This window comes from Octopus bimaculoides, chromosome 7 (assembly GCF_046866305.1).
Source record: "Octopus bimaculoides isolate indiv1 chromosome 7, ASM4686630v1, whole genome shotgun sequence".
Taxonomy (NCBI): Eukaryota; Metazoa; Mollusca; class Cephalopoda; order Octopoda; family Octopodidae; genus Octopus; species Octopus bimaculoides.
Window position 1 is genome coordinate 8,936,221 of NC_142934.1, and position 15,868 is coordinate 8,952,088.

At 33.2% G+C, this 15,868-nt stretch overlaps 1 protein-coding gene across 1 annotated transcript in view; it reads right to left on the reverse strand.

The window, feature by feature from the left end:
• Positions 1-15,868, reverse strand: part of LOC106877289 (liprin-beta-1) — a 367,092-nt gene that overhangs the window by 307,796 nt on the left and 43,428 nt on the right. Inside the window, exons 3-4 of the mRNA XM_089354745.1 lie at positions 5,738-5,776; positions 2,270-2,360 (exon numbers count right to left, since the gene is read on the reverse strand). Coding sequence (XP_089210871.1) covers positions 2,270-2,360; positions 5,738-5,776 — 130 coding nt within the window. The remainder of the gene's footprint in view (positions 1-2,269; positions 2,361-5,737; positions 5,777-15,868) is intronic.

Consider the following 15,868-nt stretch of genomic DNA (forward strand, 5'->3'; position numbering starts at 1 on the left):
CTGTCACCATGCTACAGCACCATCTTGAAAGGCTTAGGGGTTAGTTGCACAAATTGTCCATCCCCCAGCACTTCTTTTTTAAAGCCTGGTACTTATTCAATTGGTCTTTTTGCCAAGCCACAAAGCTACAAGGATGTAAACAAACTAACACTAGTTGTCAAGCAGCGACAGTGGGACAAATACAAAGATATACACACACGCACACACACACATATATATATGACATGCTTCCACACCATTTCCATCCACCACATTCACAAGGTATTGGTCAGCCTTGTCCCAGACCATGCTGGGATAGAACCCAAAACCACATGGTTGCAAAACAAGCTTTGTAACCCCACAGCTCTGCCTGTACCTATTCTGAAGACTGCACATTTACTACCAATCATGTCCCATACAGCATCACACTTCTTTCGTATGCAGATAGCCTTGCTTTTTTTTTATATGAAGAGAGAAGCCTTTTGTTATCAATTGTTTCCTTATGTATTGGAGCCCTTTCTTTTATTTTTACTTTCACTACTACAGTCTATCTCCACCACTTGTTAAGTGACTTAATTAACACAAATTATCAACTACATCTGGTGAGATATCTGAAACATTCATGGGATTTTATTTCCCAGATGTCTTATCATTAACTATTCCTGTACATTTAGTGCAGCTGACCATTTCTCTAAATTTAAGGCATCTGAAATTATGGTTCCTTATCAGGCTTCCAGAAGGTGGCACAACATCTTTTTGTTTATAGAATGTAACATATATTTTAAATTAAAGTTTTCATTTTGCTTTTATTTTTGTATTCTTTCATTTCTTTAATTATGAACAGAATTTAATATTAAATATGACAACAAACTGGCAGAACATTCTGAGTTCAAATTCCACCGAGGTCAACTGCTTTTCATTCTTTTAGGGTTGATAAATAGAGTACCAGTTGAGTACTGAGGTCGATGTAACTGACTTGCCCTCTTCCCCGAACTTGCTGGCTTTGGCCCAGAATTTGAAATCAATATTAAATATTATATAAGAAAATGAAAATTGAATCAAAATAATTTTAAATAATTTTATTTTCAAATTTTATCAAGGACTGGAAAGTAACCTTATATGTTAATATATGTTTATCATACTATTATATATGAGCCCTACGTCTATAGAATATTGAATAAAAGGAAAAATAAAAGAGGCTGTTAAGTTCAAAGCCATCTGTTAAATGTTAACTAGTGCAGTAAAGACTACAAAAACATCCAGTTAAGTCAAGGATATAGGTCTTAAATGTAATAACAGCAGAGTGTCACACACTAGATTTCAGACAGAGGTTAAAACAGACTGGATTTTCATTCCCTGCTATAATGAAATTAGGAAATATATTTCTAAGAAATGGTAAAGAATTTTCAAGTTCAAATTCCATTGTGTGTGCACTACCAGTATTTAGATGAATTAAGTTAAATAAACAGTTGATAAGTGTGGCTTTTCCAATAAATATTTTGTGACCGAAAACCTGCTGAGCATTTATAAAATACAAATACACACCGCACTAAAATATACTACACACACCACACAACACACACTCTCTCACTCTCTCTCTGTCTCTTTCACTTTTCATTCATTCACTCTCTCTCTCTCTCTCTCTCTCTCTCTCTCTCTTTCACTTCTCATTCACTCTCTTTCTTTCCCTCTCTCTCTCTCTCACTTATTTGACAAACAAGGATGCACTTGAGCTAATGAAGGAGCCTCAATGTGATCTCTCAATCTGGCAGAAATGACAGCCAAATCTTCAAATTACTTTGTATCACCTTAGAGGAGAGAGGGACACAGTGAGCAATGGTAGTCCCTGTCATATAATAAATATGGGGCAGTCAGACTGGATTGTCTTTGATCATGATTTTGCTTCATCAGGGCTGACCTCAAGCTGAAGAACAACAACCACAATAATAACTTCCATTCTCTCAACAAGCCAACAAAGGAGCCTGTACATGCTAGAAATAGCAGCTGAGTCTCCTTCGAATCATGCCCTACTGTCTTAAGGGAAAGTGAAATATACTGGATAATGTAGTATCTGATAGCTATCCTCCTCACCCCATATAAGGGTCATGGGTCTGCTCAAAGAGGGATGGCTAATCTGGGACTAAACAACAACAAAACCACACAAACAACAACAAAACAACACTCACTAATACAATGTCAAGAGCTGAACTTCCATTTCTGTTCAAAGACATTTACCCCCAACCGTCATGCTAGACATTTAACCCAATCTTTTCCACGAGATTTGCATTACTTTGGAAATTTCTCCTCTCCTATCAAAATCAATTTAAATATCAAGTGTACAAACCACCAATAATCATAGCTGAGACTGATCTCAAACTGACCTGAAGTTAGAAAGAGCATGGCATTGAAGAACCAGTGAATGATGCTACAAGGGATTTGACAAACATAACTGATTGATTAACTGAATGATTAACCAATTGAGTGAAGAAGTGAAACAGAACCAGTGCATGTGTTTTACAGGCAATATCAATTCTCTTCATTTGAGAAAGAATTTAAAATAGTCAATATGCTTTGAAATGTCTGTGGAAATAGATTATTTAAAAGTAGAAACAAATTGTTGTTGTAATACATATATAACAAATATGTAATACATATATAACAAATTATATAACAAATATAACAAATAATAGTGCTTAGCATGAGCATCAAAAGCAATATTTTATCAATCTGATTATTAAATAATATTTTTCAGATTTGCAGTAATATAATCGACTGGTTAATATACTTTCCTGATTGCTGGAAAAAAAATTAGCTGTAATTATTATGAAAAATTTATATTTAATAGCTTCAGGTAGTTTCGTCATAAATTGCATTAGCTTTTAAAGTTATTTTAGAAGTAAAATAATTAACATGTTTTTTTTTGAGTGTGACAAATTATTAAGAATATCTACAGCTATTGTTTGAATTGAAGTTAAATATTGCTTGTAAGTTAAAATTATTGTTAATGAGTTTTTAAAGTTACAATTAAATTTTCAAATATTTAAAATAGTTATAATGCAGCTATGTCAGATTTGCTTAACAGGTATTCAAATTTTTAATTAATGAATGAAATTAAATGTAAACTCTCCATAAAATAATATAACAAAGAAATAAACTTTAAAAATAATATTCAATAAAAAAAATCCTTCTAAAATATAAGATTTTTCAAAAACAAATGAATGGTGGGAGTAAATGAATAGATGAAAGAAGTTAAGACTTCTGCTTCTCATTCATATGTTGTCTATTTCTAAGACTGAATTGGGCATGATGGTCCAACAGGGAACTACAGAGGGGTGGGAAAAAAAGAGTCTTTTTATACAATGGTGAAGACTAATTCTGTAACTATGAGAGAGAGGGGAGGAGTGTCATATAAATAGTTTTTAAATCAGTAGCATTTCAGATCTTTTGTATTTCAGCTCTCCATAATTGACAAATCTAACCGTCAAATCTAACTGTCAAATCTAACAGCTGATTGCCAAATAGCAGCTGATGAGATGTCGCACCGTTTCCTTTCTACCATCAACTTCCTGCCTTCTTGAAAGACCTTATCTTAGTGGGTGATTGATTGCAATCATCAACCCTGATTGATTAATTTCTTGTTGATGTTATCAAGTATTTGTGAATTTTATTTAAGTGGTCAAGTTTTTGCCAACAATCAGGCAATTTTTATATTTGTTCAAAGAACATTAGTGATCAGCTTCTTGAAGTCATCAACTCATTAAAAAAAATATCTGGCCGTTTACCAAAAATTGAAGTTCCATTGTTTAAACTCTTTCATGAAAACATGTCCAGTAACAAGGAAGTGCTATCTTGCATGGTAAGGGTATCCAAGTGAAGGCATCCTGGTAAGGGCAACTGGCCATAGAAAAATCTGCCTTACGAAATTCTGTCTGACCCATGTAAGAGTGGAAAAGTGGATGATGATGATGATGATGATGGTGGTGGTGTTGTTGTTGTTGTTGTTGCTGTTGTTGGTGGTGGTGGTGTATGTGTGCATGTACACATGTAAATATTTTGCAACTAGAATATAATTTTACTTCCTACAGGAAATTTTCTGAAAATTAAAATATTTTTTTTTTTAAATGTGCAATTAAAAATATAAATGAAAGCATAAAGAGTGAAAAAAAAAGTGGTTAGATAAATCATTAGAAGCATATTAGTTGAAGACATGTTAGTGTTAACAAAAAGGACAAAGTAAGCATGTGATGTTCTATCACAGATATTTTCTGTTCAACTTGAAGATAAAAAAAACAAAAAAAAACAGAAAAACCTTTATTACTCCATTATATTCTCATACAAGAATTACAAATGAGATTAACTGGAAAATAATTTCCTTTTAAGACGCAGCCCAGGCTGTTTATTAACTATCTTCCACATTTTAGATACATAATACCCAAGTAAAGGGCAGGATTCTTAGGACCGGCACTCCACGGAGAGTAGGTTTACTGGAACGGAGTTGAATTAGGGCTAAATAACAATAAAGATGTTGCTAACATGTTTCCATCACCATTGTTATCCATTTTATAAACTGCTCTCTTTAATTCATATCAATTAATGTCATAACAATAACTAATTTAGCCATTTGTATTCATAGTGTAAATACATCATGAAAAGCAAATTTTAATTTACTGTAATATTTGTCCATGGATATCACTTGTGGCCATACAGCATTTAAAGCATAATTTTTTTATCAGAGGCAGACGAAAATCATCCAAGTTGCAACTGATGAGAATGTTAGATATGCAATTCTGCAGTAAATTTGCTTTTTTGCAGTGTTTTTACATTAGATAACTATTTTAATCTATTAATGCTGTTTCTGTTGCACATAATGGATTATTATTCAGCCATGTGGCTATTCACAATACTGGTGATTGTTCATTCACAGTTTTTCTGTGTCAGTGGTGACAGATTTCGTCTTAGCATGTGGTTACTGTGAGTACATGCTACTGACAATGGTCAATGAGACAGAAATGCATGTAGCATTCTTAACAGCCACTGCTAGGACGATTTCCTTCTGCCTCCAATACATATTGCATTTTTAAATGTGGCATGTCCCATGAGAGATATTTCAGTGTGGTTGATGCCAGTACTACATGACTGGGACCTGTGCCAGTGGTACATATAAAGCACCATTCGGGCATGGCCAATGCCAGTGCCGCCTGACTGGCATCTGTGCCAGTGTCATATAAAAAATACCATTTGAGTGTGGCCAGTGCAAGTGGCATGTAAAAAACATCATTCAAGCATGGCTGATGCCAGTGCCGTCTGACTGGCTCCTATGCCAATGACATGTAAAAAGCACCTACAACACTCTCAGAGTGGTTGGAGTTAGGAAGGGCATCCAACTGTAGAAACCTTGCCAGATCAGATTGGAGTCTGGTGCAGCCTCCTGACTTGCCAAACTGTCCAACCCATGCCAGCATGGAAAGCAGATGTTAAATGATGACAATGATGATGAAACACCATAGTAAAATTGCTTTTTGTGATGTATTTACATTATGTTACACAGATGGTTATTTTAATATATTACAGCTTCTGTTGCATGTAATGAATAATTAATTTATTGAAATTATGATGATAAACTATGAAATTAGTGCATGTATGAGCTAAGACTTTTAATATTTCAATGAAAGTGATGAAACAATGATAGCTGAGTAAGCAAATATGGAAAAAAAGAGAAGGTGTGCTGTTCTTAAAGGAAATTGATTCAATGCCTTACCAGAAAATTTTTGTTTCTCAGGAGGTGGCTGAGAGTATACTGGAAAGGAATTTGCAAAATTAAAGCTGTGTAATTTCTTTTGTATTCAACAGATATATATATATTGTCTATAATAATCAAGTTTAAAACCATTATCAAACCGACATTTTGTCTCTGCTTTACTTAGAGTATTAAATTTATTCACATCACTGATTATGTCAGCTTATTTTAGAACTGTTCATGTTCTGCTCTCTATTACATTAAATACTTATTTTTTCCAAAAAAGAATTATGTTGTTTCATTGAAAATTCTGATACACTTTTTTTTTTTGCCTGTATTAGTATTCAGTGGGGAAAAAAATAACAACCTAGTAATGACACAAAGAATCTACTTTTGTATCTTTGTAACAACTTTGCAGGAATTTTGAGTATTGCACCAAAATATCAACATTAATATAACGAAGCAGAAATTATGCAAGAAGTTAGAAGAAACTACTTCAGTATTAAGTAAAAGTGATATATTTATTTATACAAATAGTATAAATATACAAACACATTTTATACATGCACAACCCATGCCAGTATAGAAAAAATGATATTAAATGGTGATGATGATGATGATGACGATGACAAACTATAACGATAGTGAACTTTCCAAATAATGGCAAAGTTAGGGATTTGAGATAGAGGTATTGAGAATTTTCTGCTGTCTGGGAAGTTGTTTCTTTATAATGCATTTATTACAAATGTAAATGGGGACCCAGCATATAATGTTGCAAAGATATAATTTGCTGAATATCACACAATTTACTAAATGTACAGAAAACAATTAGGACCGTTAATTTTTTTGTTTTTTAAATCTTGAAAATGATAGATAACAAACATGTGATCATTATGGGAATTGTACAGATCTCAAAATGTACAGAATTGTACAGATTTCAAAATGTTGAGCCACAAAAACAAGATGGTATAAGATGAAAGCAAGTGAGGGTTTGATATACACCAAACTCATCAATCCATGCTGACATGGAAAAAGAAGAGTAAAGTGTTGATAACTTGAAGCAAAAAAATATATCATTATTTTAATGAGTCTGAAAAGTATTGTTACACTTTTCATATTTGCAAATGCAGACAATTCAAAGAAAATTCTTTGAAATAATGATGTTGAAAATAAGAAGAAAATTACTAACAAATAATCTGATATTTGGTTGAAAAGACAGCTACAAAAGTCTATTACAAATAACCCAAAGAAAACAGACATAACATTATACAGACGTAACTGTAAATTTAAGTAAGTCACTTGCTTAGAAGAATTTTTCAATTGTCAGGTATAACATTTTGACATTTACTGAGAAATCTTCCTCAGCTATTGTCATATTTTTAAAAGTTTAAAATAAAAAAAATATTATTTGTACAAGAGAGTACAATTATTTTATGAGTACAATGTATGGGGAGTAGAAAGTGAGAAACCGAAATTAAGAAAAGAAATTTCAAATCGCACTAACATTCTCTCGCCTTTCTTTTTGAAGACAAAGCTTGTAAAATGCTTTGAGCAAAATTCTGTAAAGCCAAAATGAAAGTAAGAAAATCAATTAAAAAATAGATTTTCTCCAGTACAGTTATTAACAAATAACAACAAATTATAGTGACCAATACAAAAATTTCATTAGACATTGAGGACATTTATCTCAATCAGTTTTTTTTAATTGAAAATAAACTATGCAATTCAATGTAATGCAAGCATGCACACAAACACACACTCACAATACTCTTGTTTTATTACCTCCACCTTAGTGAAGGTGGAGGTATTGTTTTCAGTTGTGTTTGTCCATGGACAAGATATCTCAAGAACAGCAGGATGGATTTGGATGAAACTTTTAGGGATGTTTGGCCTCATGACTGGCACAAACTGATTAGATTTTGGGATTGATTTGCTACCGGACAAGGATTCTGGATTAGTTTTCCGTTTTTTTTTACTTAATTTTTGAGAGTGGTCAGGGTCATTTTTAGTATTTTCGTTTGAGAACAGTTGAATATATTTCAGATATTCTCATTTTAAAAATTATCTCTGGTTAATCGTTGAAAGGACGTTGATGTTGCCTTGGCGGAGGTTTGCACTCTCTGAGAGCTCTTGTTTATATTTTATTCATTTACTTTTTACTTGTTTCTCTCACTGAACTCCAGTCATGCTGGAGCACCACCTTGAAGGGTTTAGTTGAACAAATTGACCCCAGTGCTTATTTTTAAGTCTGGTGTTTATTCTATCAGTCTCTTTAAGCTAAACCACTAAATCTAGGTTTTGGATCTGGCCCAGATATTAAAGAGGTTGAGAACCACTGGACTAGACAATACTACTGAAAGGATTTGAACTCATAACTGACAAAGATGAAATTAAATATGGCAAGGTATTCTGGTTTAGTTTTTTTTTAGTGTTCTCAGTCCGTTATTGTTTTCTTTTGAAAAAAAATAAAGAACCCAACAATGCAATAAAATGTGTGTAAAAATGTGTGTTTTAATTAAAGTTCATTATAATTTCTACTTTTGCCAATATATATGTAAAGGCACATGGCTTAGTGGTTAAGGTGTTAACTCACGATTGTGAGATCATGGGTGCCATTCCCAGACCGGGCATTGCATTGTGCTCTTGAGCAAAGCACTTCATTTCACGTTGCTCTGTGACCATTTCATCATCTAACACAGGGAACCCATTGCACCTGTACAGGTAATGTCGATTTGATGGAGGGAGTGAGCTTATGTGTACACAGACCACTATAAACAAATCATCTGTGTAGTTGTTCAATAAGAAACTTCATGCGTTGTCTAACGACGGGAGAGTCCATCATATATATATATATATATATATATATATATATATATATATATATATATGTATAGACAAATCACAAGATCAATGTTAGGAAACAACTATAGTCAATTGTGTTGGTCCCCAGTATATTACCAGTACTTATTTTATCAACATTATGGTTATGAAGAACAAAATCAATCCCTTGATTTTATACTATCTGATAATTAGAAAAATGATAATAAAAAACTGATATTAATAGTTATTTTATTAATATTCCACATCTGACCAGATATTTTCAATGTCATGACTCAAATTTTGTTTGTTAATTGTTAGTCCACAGTGACAGAGCAGCTTAATACAAATTCATTAATAAACCTATACATAGATTTTATTTTTCCCTATGGTCTTAACATTTTAAAGATTTGGCTATGTTACATATACAACAATATACAAACTGATAGAAATGCCACATCTTGTCTAAAATAGTAGGAAAATTTTTATCTCTTGTGAAATAACACACACACGAAAAAAAAAAATCAATATTGTGGTAAATGATATCAGAGTAGATGAAAGAAATAATAGAAAAGAAAATAATATTGTCAACATTGTAACCTTCATTCATTTGTTCATTCTAATTTTTCTTCTGTATCAACAATTTTATGATTAGCTTTTCTTTATTTGCATCATTTAGCACCAACTCTATAAACTGTAGTTCAAATTAGACAAAACCTGTTCTTTAGCTTATTAACAGCCCAATTAGAAATCCTCACTGGAGCTGACTGAAACCTAAGTTCTTATAGTGAAATTATTTCCCTCCAATGAGCCAACTCAATTTTACATCTAATTTGTTCACACTGACACAGTTGGTTAATTCAACATATTTTACATGTTCTCAATTACTTTTTCACTAAGATATAACCTTCATGCTGTAGATATATCAAACCATGAAATGAAAGTGGAAACAATTTAGGGAATAGTTTGATTGACGTTAGTGAATTAATGAATGTACATTTTCTAAGGGATCAGTTCAATATCTACGACAGTTTGAACTTAATGTGCATGGGTCAAAAGATCAGTACATTAATTATGTAGCCTTTGTGCATTTAATGAAGGGCACTTTGCCATTTATTAAACAGGAACCAGGAAGTCTTTCCAGCTCTGCTTAACAATTTATAAAAAGAAACAAAACTACTTAGTGATGGAGCACCAAACTAGCCACAAATCATATAATCTGGTGATTTCCAGATATCATTTCAAACAATGACAATTATTTATAACAGTGGCACAAAGCCAAAAGTTCATTAGGAAGAAATAGAATATTCACACTCAGAATATTAAGAGATTGAAACTAACTGCAGAAAGGCATTTTGTCAAGTATCCACCGATCTCTGCCTCTCCACAACTTAATAATAACTGCAACAACAATAATTGTTTCTAATATTAGAACAAGGATTGAAATTTGTGTGAGGATTTGTTGATTATATCAATCCCAGTACTTGGTTGATACTTTAATAGAGATGAAAGCAAAGTGGATCTCACCAGGATATGAAACGAGAACATAACAGACGATGTCCCTCTCGATCCACAGTAGTGTAAGATAATGTCTTGCATTTTATCTGACACTGTGGGTGAGGAGAGAAATGTAGTCTATTAAATCAACACCAGTACTTGACTGGTACTTATTTTATTGACACTACAAGGATGAAAGATAAAATCAACTTCAGCAAATTTGAACTCAAAACATGAAAGGATACATTGAACTACCACAAGCCTGGTGATCTATTAATTCTGCCGACAACAACACAACTATGATGCAACACTTGGCTTTGAAATAAAAGTATGCAATCAAGGGTAATATTTCAATAATAATAATGGTTATCAAAATGAGTTTTTAATAATTAATTCAACATTAGTTGGAATTTCGAGATCCATATTATATAACAAAACAGATTTGGTTGCGTCACGGTTTTCTCAGAGGCTCTGCAACTCAACTTTCATGCGTGACATTTTCTTTCCTAACAGTCTGATTGGTGTCAATATCACTGAAAGATATTAACACTGATTAATATTGCCAGAAGAACAGATGGTATATGATAGAAACATTTACATATATAATTTGAAATTGAATGACAAATGACAACATTCCTATATGCAATTAAATGATTCCATCAGGAGATTTAACAAGCAACTTGTTCAAAATTAGGCTAATTTAGATTCTAATTATAATGGTTGACATCTCAAGGATTTCACACCCTATTTGATTAAGTATCAATATCGTAATTTATAAGTAAATTATTAAATGAAGAAAATTACTTCAACACAATGCATTTAGATATCTGATATATGTATTTCTATTTGGACATAAGTTGCAGTTAAAATAACAAAGAGTAAATTACATTTTTTTAAAAATAAAATTCAATTAAAATTTTTTTTTGATTAAATTCTACATAGAATGTGTATTCAAACTTAGTGTAAAGAAATCTAAAATTAAAAACCCAAATTCAAGAAAAAGAGAAACTGAATACACACAATCAAAATGCGAAGAGAAGAGTCTGCCTAATGTTGACCCAATTGAGGGACCAGCTATCTGAATTGACAGTACCCTGGTAGATTAAAGTAATTAAGGGTATGTAGACAGGGAAAGCACCCAGCCCATCAGGAATCACTGCTGGTATGAGTTATGGTCTAGTCGACCGTATTGTAAATCAGGTTGTTCATGAAAGAGTCATACCCAATGACTGGTGTACTAGCACCATAATCAATTGCTACAAAGGTAAAGGTGATGCCTTACATAAAAATTATTACAGGGGGGATGTTCCCCCATACTGATGGAATTGCAGTGAAAACAGTCCAGACTCAAGCAGTGGAGGAAAGTCGTTGAAGGTATATGCTCCACAGGGAGTGAAGGATTTAAGTAACAAAATGTTAAATGGTTGATGTTAGAAAGGGCATCGAGCCATCGAAACCATGCCAAAGCTGACATAAGAGCTTGACACAGAGTCCTGTGGTCATTGGATTCTGTCAAACTGCCCAACATAGAAAATTTTTGATACAGTTGAGATTTATTATTATCATTCTCCATACTTGTTTCTTCTGCTAACATAGCTTGGATGGCTGTGAGATAACAACAAACATTCATACATCAAACTCAAACCTTATTGTTCTTTATTACAGTCTATATAACTGAAATCATCATCATTGTTTAACATCTGCTTTCCATGCTAGCATGGGTTGAACGGTTTGATTGAGGACTGGTGAGCCAGAGGCTGCACCAGACTCAATCTGGTCTAGCAAAGTTTCTACAGCTGGATGCCCTTCCTAACGCCAACCACTCAATTTACAATAGGCTGTATAATATTTATTTCAGCAACTTGAAACCTTTAAAAAAAAAAGGGAAATTTTGTATTATTTTTGCGCATTTATCTATATATATGATTATGTGACCATCACCTAAAAGCCTAAATCATCATCATCATCATCATCATCATTCAACATGTTTTCCATGTTGGTGTAAGCTGGAGAGTTTGACAGGAGCTGCTTAGCTGGAGAGCTGCCAGGGCTCCATGTTGGTTTTGGTATGGTTTCTATGGATGGATGCCCTTCCTAATGCCAACCACTTCACATGTAGTGGGTGCTTCTTACATGGCACTGGTGCCCATGAACCTGCAAGATTAGGAATGCTCAGCTGAAGAGGGATGCAGGGGACATGCGTGTGTGCAAGGACAACCACGTATTTACTTAGTCTAACGTGTCTTCTCAAGCACAGCAAACTGCCAAAAGTCTTGGTCTTGTCATCCCCTCTGTGAGGCCTCTAAAAGTTAAACAGTTTATTGCACATGGATCTTAAATTCAAATGCTAATGTATGAAAAAAGAAACAAATATTTTTCAAATATACATTTCAAATTTGTTATAAGAAAATTTTATTTCAATAAAGATTGATTGTTTTTTAATGATTAATAATTAAGGAATTTGTTATAGAAATCTTCAACATGAAAAGACTGACATCATTATATTATTTCTTTAATGTGACATGTGATGAACATTGAGCCACCCAAATCCTCAAAGCACGGATAATACAGTATCCAAGCAACAAGACAAAATTAGTTTAAAAGAATAAGGAATGATGATTATAGAATTAACAAGATTAATAGGAATTTTATTCAAAAGCAACAAATAAACTATCTGAAATATTTAATTTGCTTAGTTATAAAATACTTCCTCAGATTTATTATTATCTTTTGTTTTTTCTTTAAATACTGAAGAAGCTTCCAAGCATTAATTCTCATATTAATATATGCTGCTTTTTAGCTTGATAGATAGATAGAGGGAAGAGGAGGGAGGTATGGGCATGAATATATTCTTGTTTGGTAAGATGTATTGTATGAATGAACCTTACATTTCACACAACACACTGTATTAATAAGATTCATATTTTCTGCTACTGAGCTTTTCAAAGAAAACATTAGTTATTATTAAATTACAAGTAAAAATGATAAACAAATTTATGTTCATGCATCTCATAAATAAGGTAGTATCTAATATGTTTAATACTCATTTACTCTTTGACGTGTTTCAGGACTTATTCTTTGGAAGCCTAGTACTTATTCTATCGGTCTCTTTTTGCCGAACTGCTAAGTTACAGGGACGTAAACACACCAGCATCAGTTGTCAAACGATGGTGGGGGGGACAAACACAGACACACAAACACAAATATACACACACACACACACACACACACACACATATATATATATATATATATATATATATATACATATATACGACAGGCTTCTTTAAGTTTTCGTCTACCAAATCCACTCACAAGGCTTTGGTCGGCCTGAGGCTATAGTAGAAGACACTTGCCCAAGGTGCCACACAGTGGGACTGAACCCGGAACCATGTGGTTGGTAAGCAAGCCACTTACCACACAGCCACTCCTGCACCAATATAAAAATGATTTTTGAAATATTTTGTGTATTGTAGAAGTGTAACTGATTTATTGCACATAAATTTTAACAGCAAAATTTTATGTGGACCCCTAAGGACCATGTGGATTCCCAGTAGATCAGGGGTTCTATGATTTTTTTCCCCTTTCAAATCAAGGGGGTAACGTCAGCATAAATAAATATATTTTGGGGTAATTGGTTAAAAAAGTTCCCCAACCCCTGCAGTAGATAAACACTGGTTTAGACTATACTTAATATATATCCATTTGTTGAAAATCTTTGTTCATGTCACCAACAATCAACCAAACTCCCTCTACTTAGAATCCTAGACTCAATACTATCTAATTAGTTTCACCTCTGACACTAATTAAACTACATAACCACTACTAACTTAGCTGCTATTTCCAAATAACAGGGGAAAATTATTATATATGCATTATTAATAATGAAACAAAAGAACAAAACACACCTCTTTATCATATATTGGCAAATGGCTTCAGGATTTACTCAGATGTAGAGACAATTTTGTAATAGCTTCAAATATCAAATATAACCGCGGGATTGCCAATGAATATTATTGATTAGGGAAAAGAAAGAGATATATTTAATGCTAAATACTATAGCATCAAGCCAAAAATTAAAAGTTATGGAATATGAAGAGAATGAAAAGAAATATAAATTATCTGATATATTTGTTGTCAAAAGTATACTGGTATTTTTTGGTTGCTTTTCAAATAACCCAACTAACTTGAACTTAATTTCCTTTATTTCTTATAACTGAGACATTTGATTATTACAGAAACTAGCAAAAAGAAAAGAAAAGATTCTTCAAGGTAAGAATCACACAAGATTGCTTGAAGCTCACTTTCTTCCTACACCTCGATCCTTGAATATTACATTTTTATATATATATATATATGTATGTATGTATATAGTACCATCTGAGCGTGACCATTGCCAGGGCAAGCCACTGACTGGCCCCCATGCCAGTGGCACATAAAAAGCACCATCCGAGCGTGATCGTTACCAACGTCGCCTTACTGGCACTTGTGCTTGGTGGTATGTAGAAAATAACATTCAAGCGAGGGTGGTGCCAGTGCCACTGGACTGGCTCCTATGCAAGTGACATGTAAAAACACCATTTAAGCGTGGCCATTGCTAGTACTGCCTGACTGGCACTCATGCCAGTGGCACGTAAAAGCACCCACTACACTCTCGGAGTGGCTGGCATTAGGAAGGGCATCCAGCTGTAGAAACTCTGCCAGATCAGATTGGAGCCTGGTGCACCCATCTGGCTCACCAGTCCCCAGTCAAACCGTCCAACCCATGCCAGCATGGAAAGCGGATGTTAAACGATGATAATGATGATATATGTATGTATATATGTGTGTGTGTGTATATATATATATATATATATATATATATATATATATATGATGGGTTCCTTTCTGTTTCTATCAAACAAATCCACTCACAAGGATTTGGTCAGCCTGAGGCTATAGAAGCCACTTGCCCAATGTTCCATGCAGTAGAACTGAACCCAGAACCATGTGGTTTGGAAGCATTAATAAATCACTAGTATTATATTTGCCAACTCTTCAGAGTTAACAAATCCAATTCCAACAAATCTACAGATCTGAACTCAATAATGGAATGGACTCCAATAGATATTGTTGATCACCCAGGTTTCTGTACAATCTCCACATTATAATAGTGCAAAGTTCAAGAAGTAGGAAATAGATTAAAATATTTTAACATTTCTTTGTCTATAATAATTTTATAAATCTGTAAATTTTCAATGTAAGCTGTCAAAATTTTCTCGTTTCCTTTTCACTAATCACAAGCCTTGATGAAAAAATATACAACGAGTCAACTGATAAACATAACATGACTAATATATTTCAATGTATTCAGTCATTCTTCGCACCACACAGTCACACAAAACACTGACATATTTTGGCAATATTTAACAGCATTTTTTAACATTGTTAAATGAAATTACCTTAGTGTTTAATGAATCTCAGTTAATTAGAGTTAACAAAGACGACACAATGCTGAGTGTTTAAAAAGAGACATTAAGTCTCTGAAAGTTTGGAATTAGTATCTTTAACTAAATTATTCAATTTTCGACAGTAAAATTTGACATGAACAAAGACAAAGATTTTGTAAATTTTCAGATTATAAAATAATACACTCCACCCCCGACACACACAAATAAAAGGAAAAAATAAACCAAATGAACCAGTGTCCTAGTAGAGTATTTAACAGCAACAGTTTAGTACATACTTCAAAAATATATTTTATCTTAGCCATCTACAAAGTGATGGGGATACAAAATAAGCATCCTTGGAATGAAATCAAAATGCTTGCTTGCTTCCACTAACATATTTTAGGTTGTC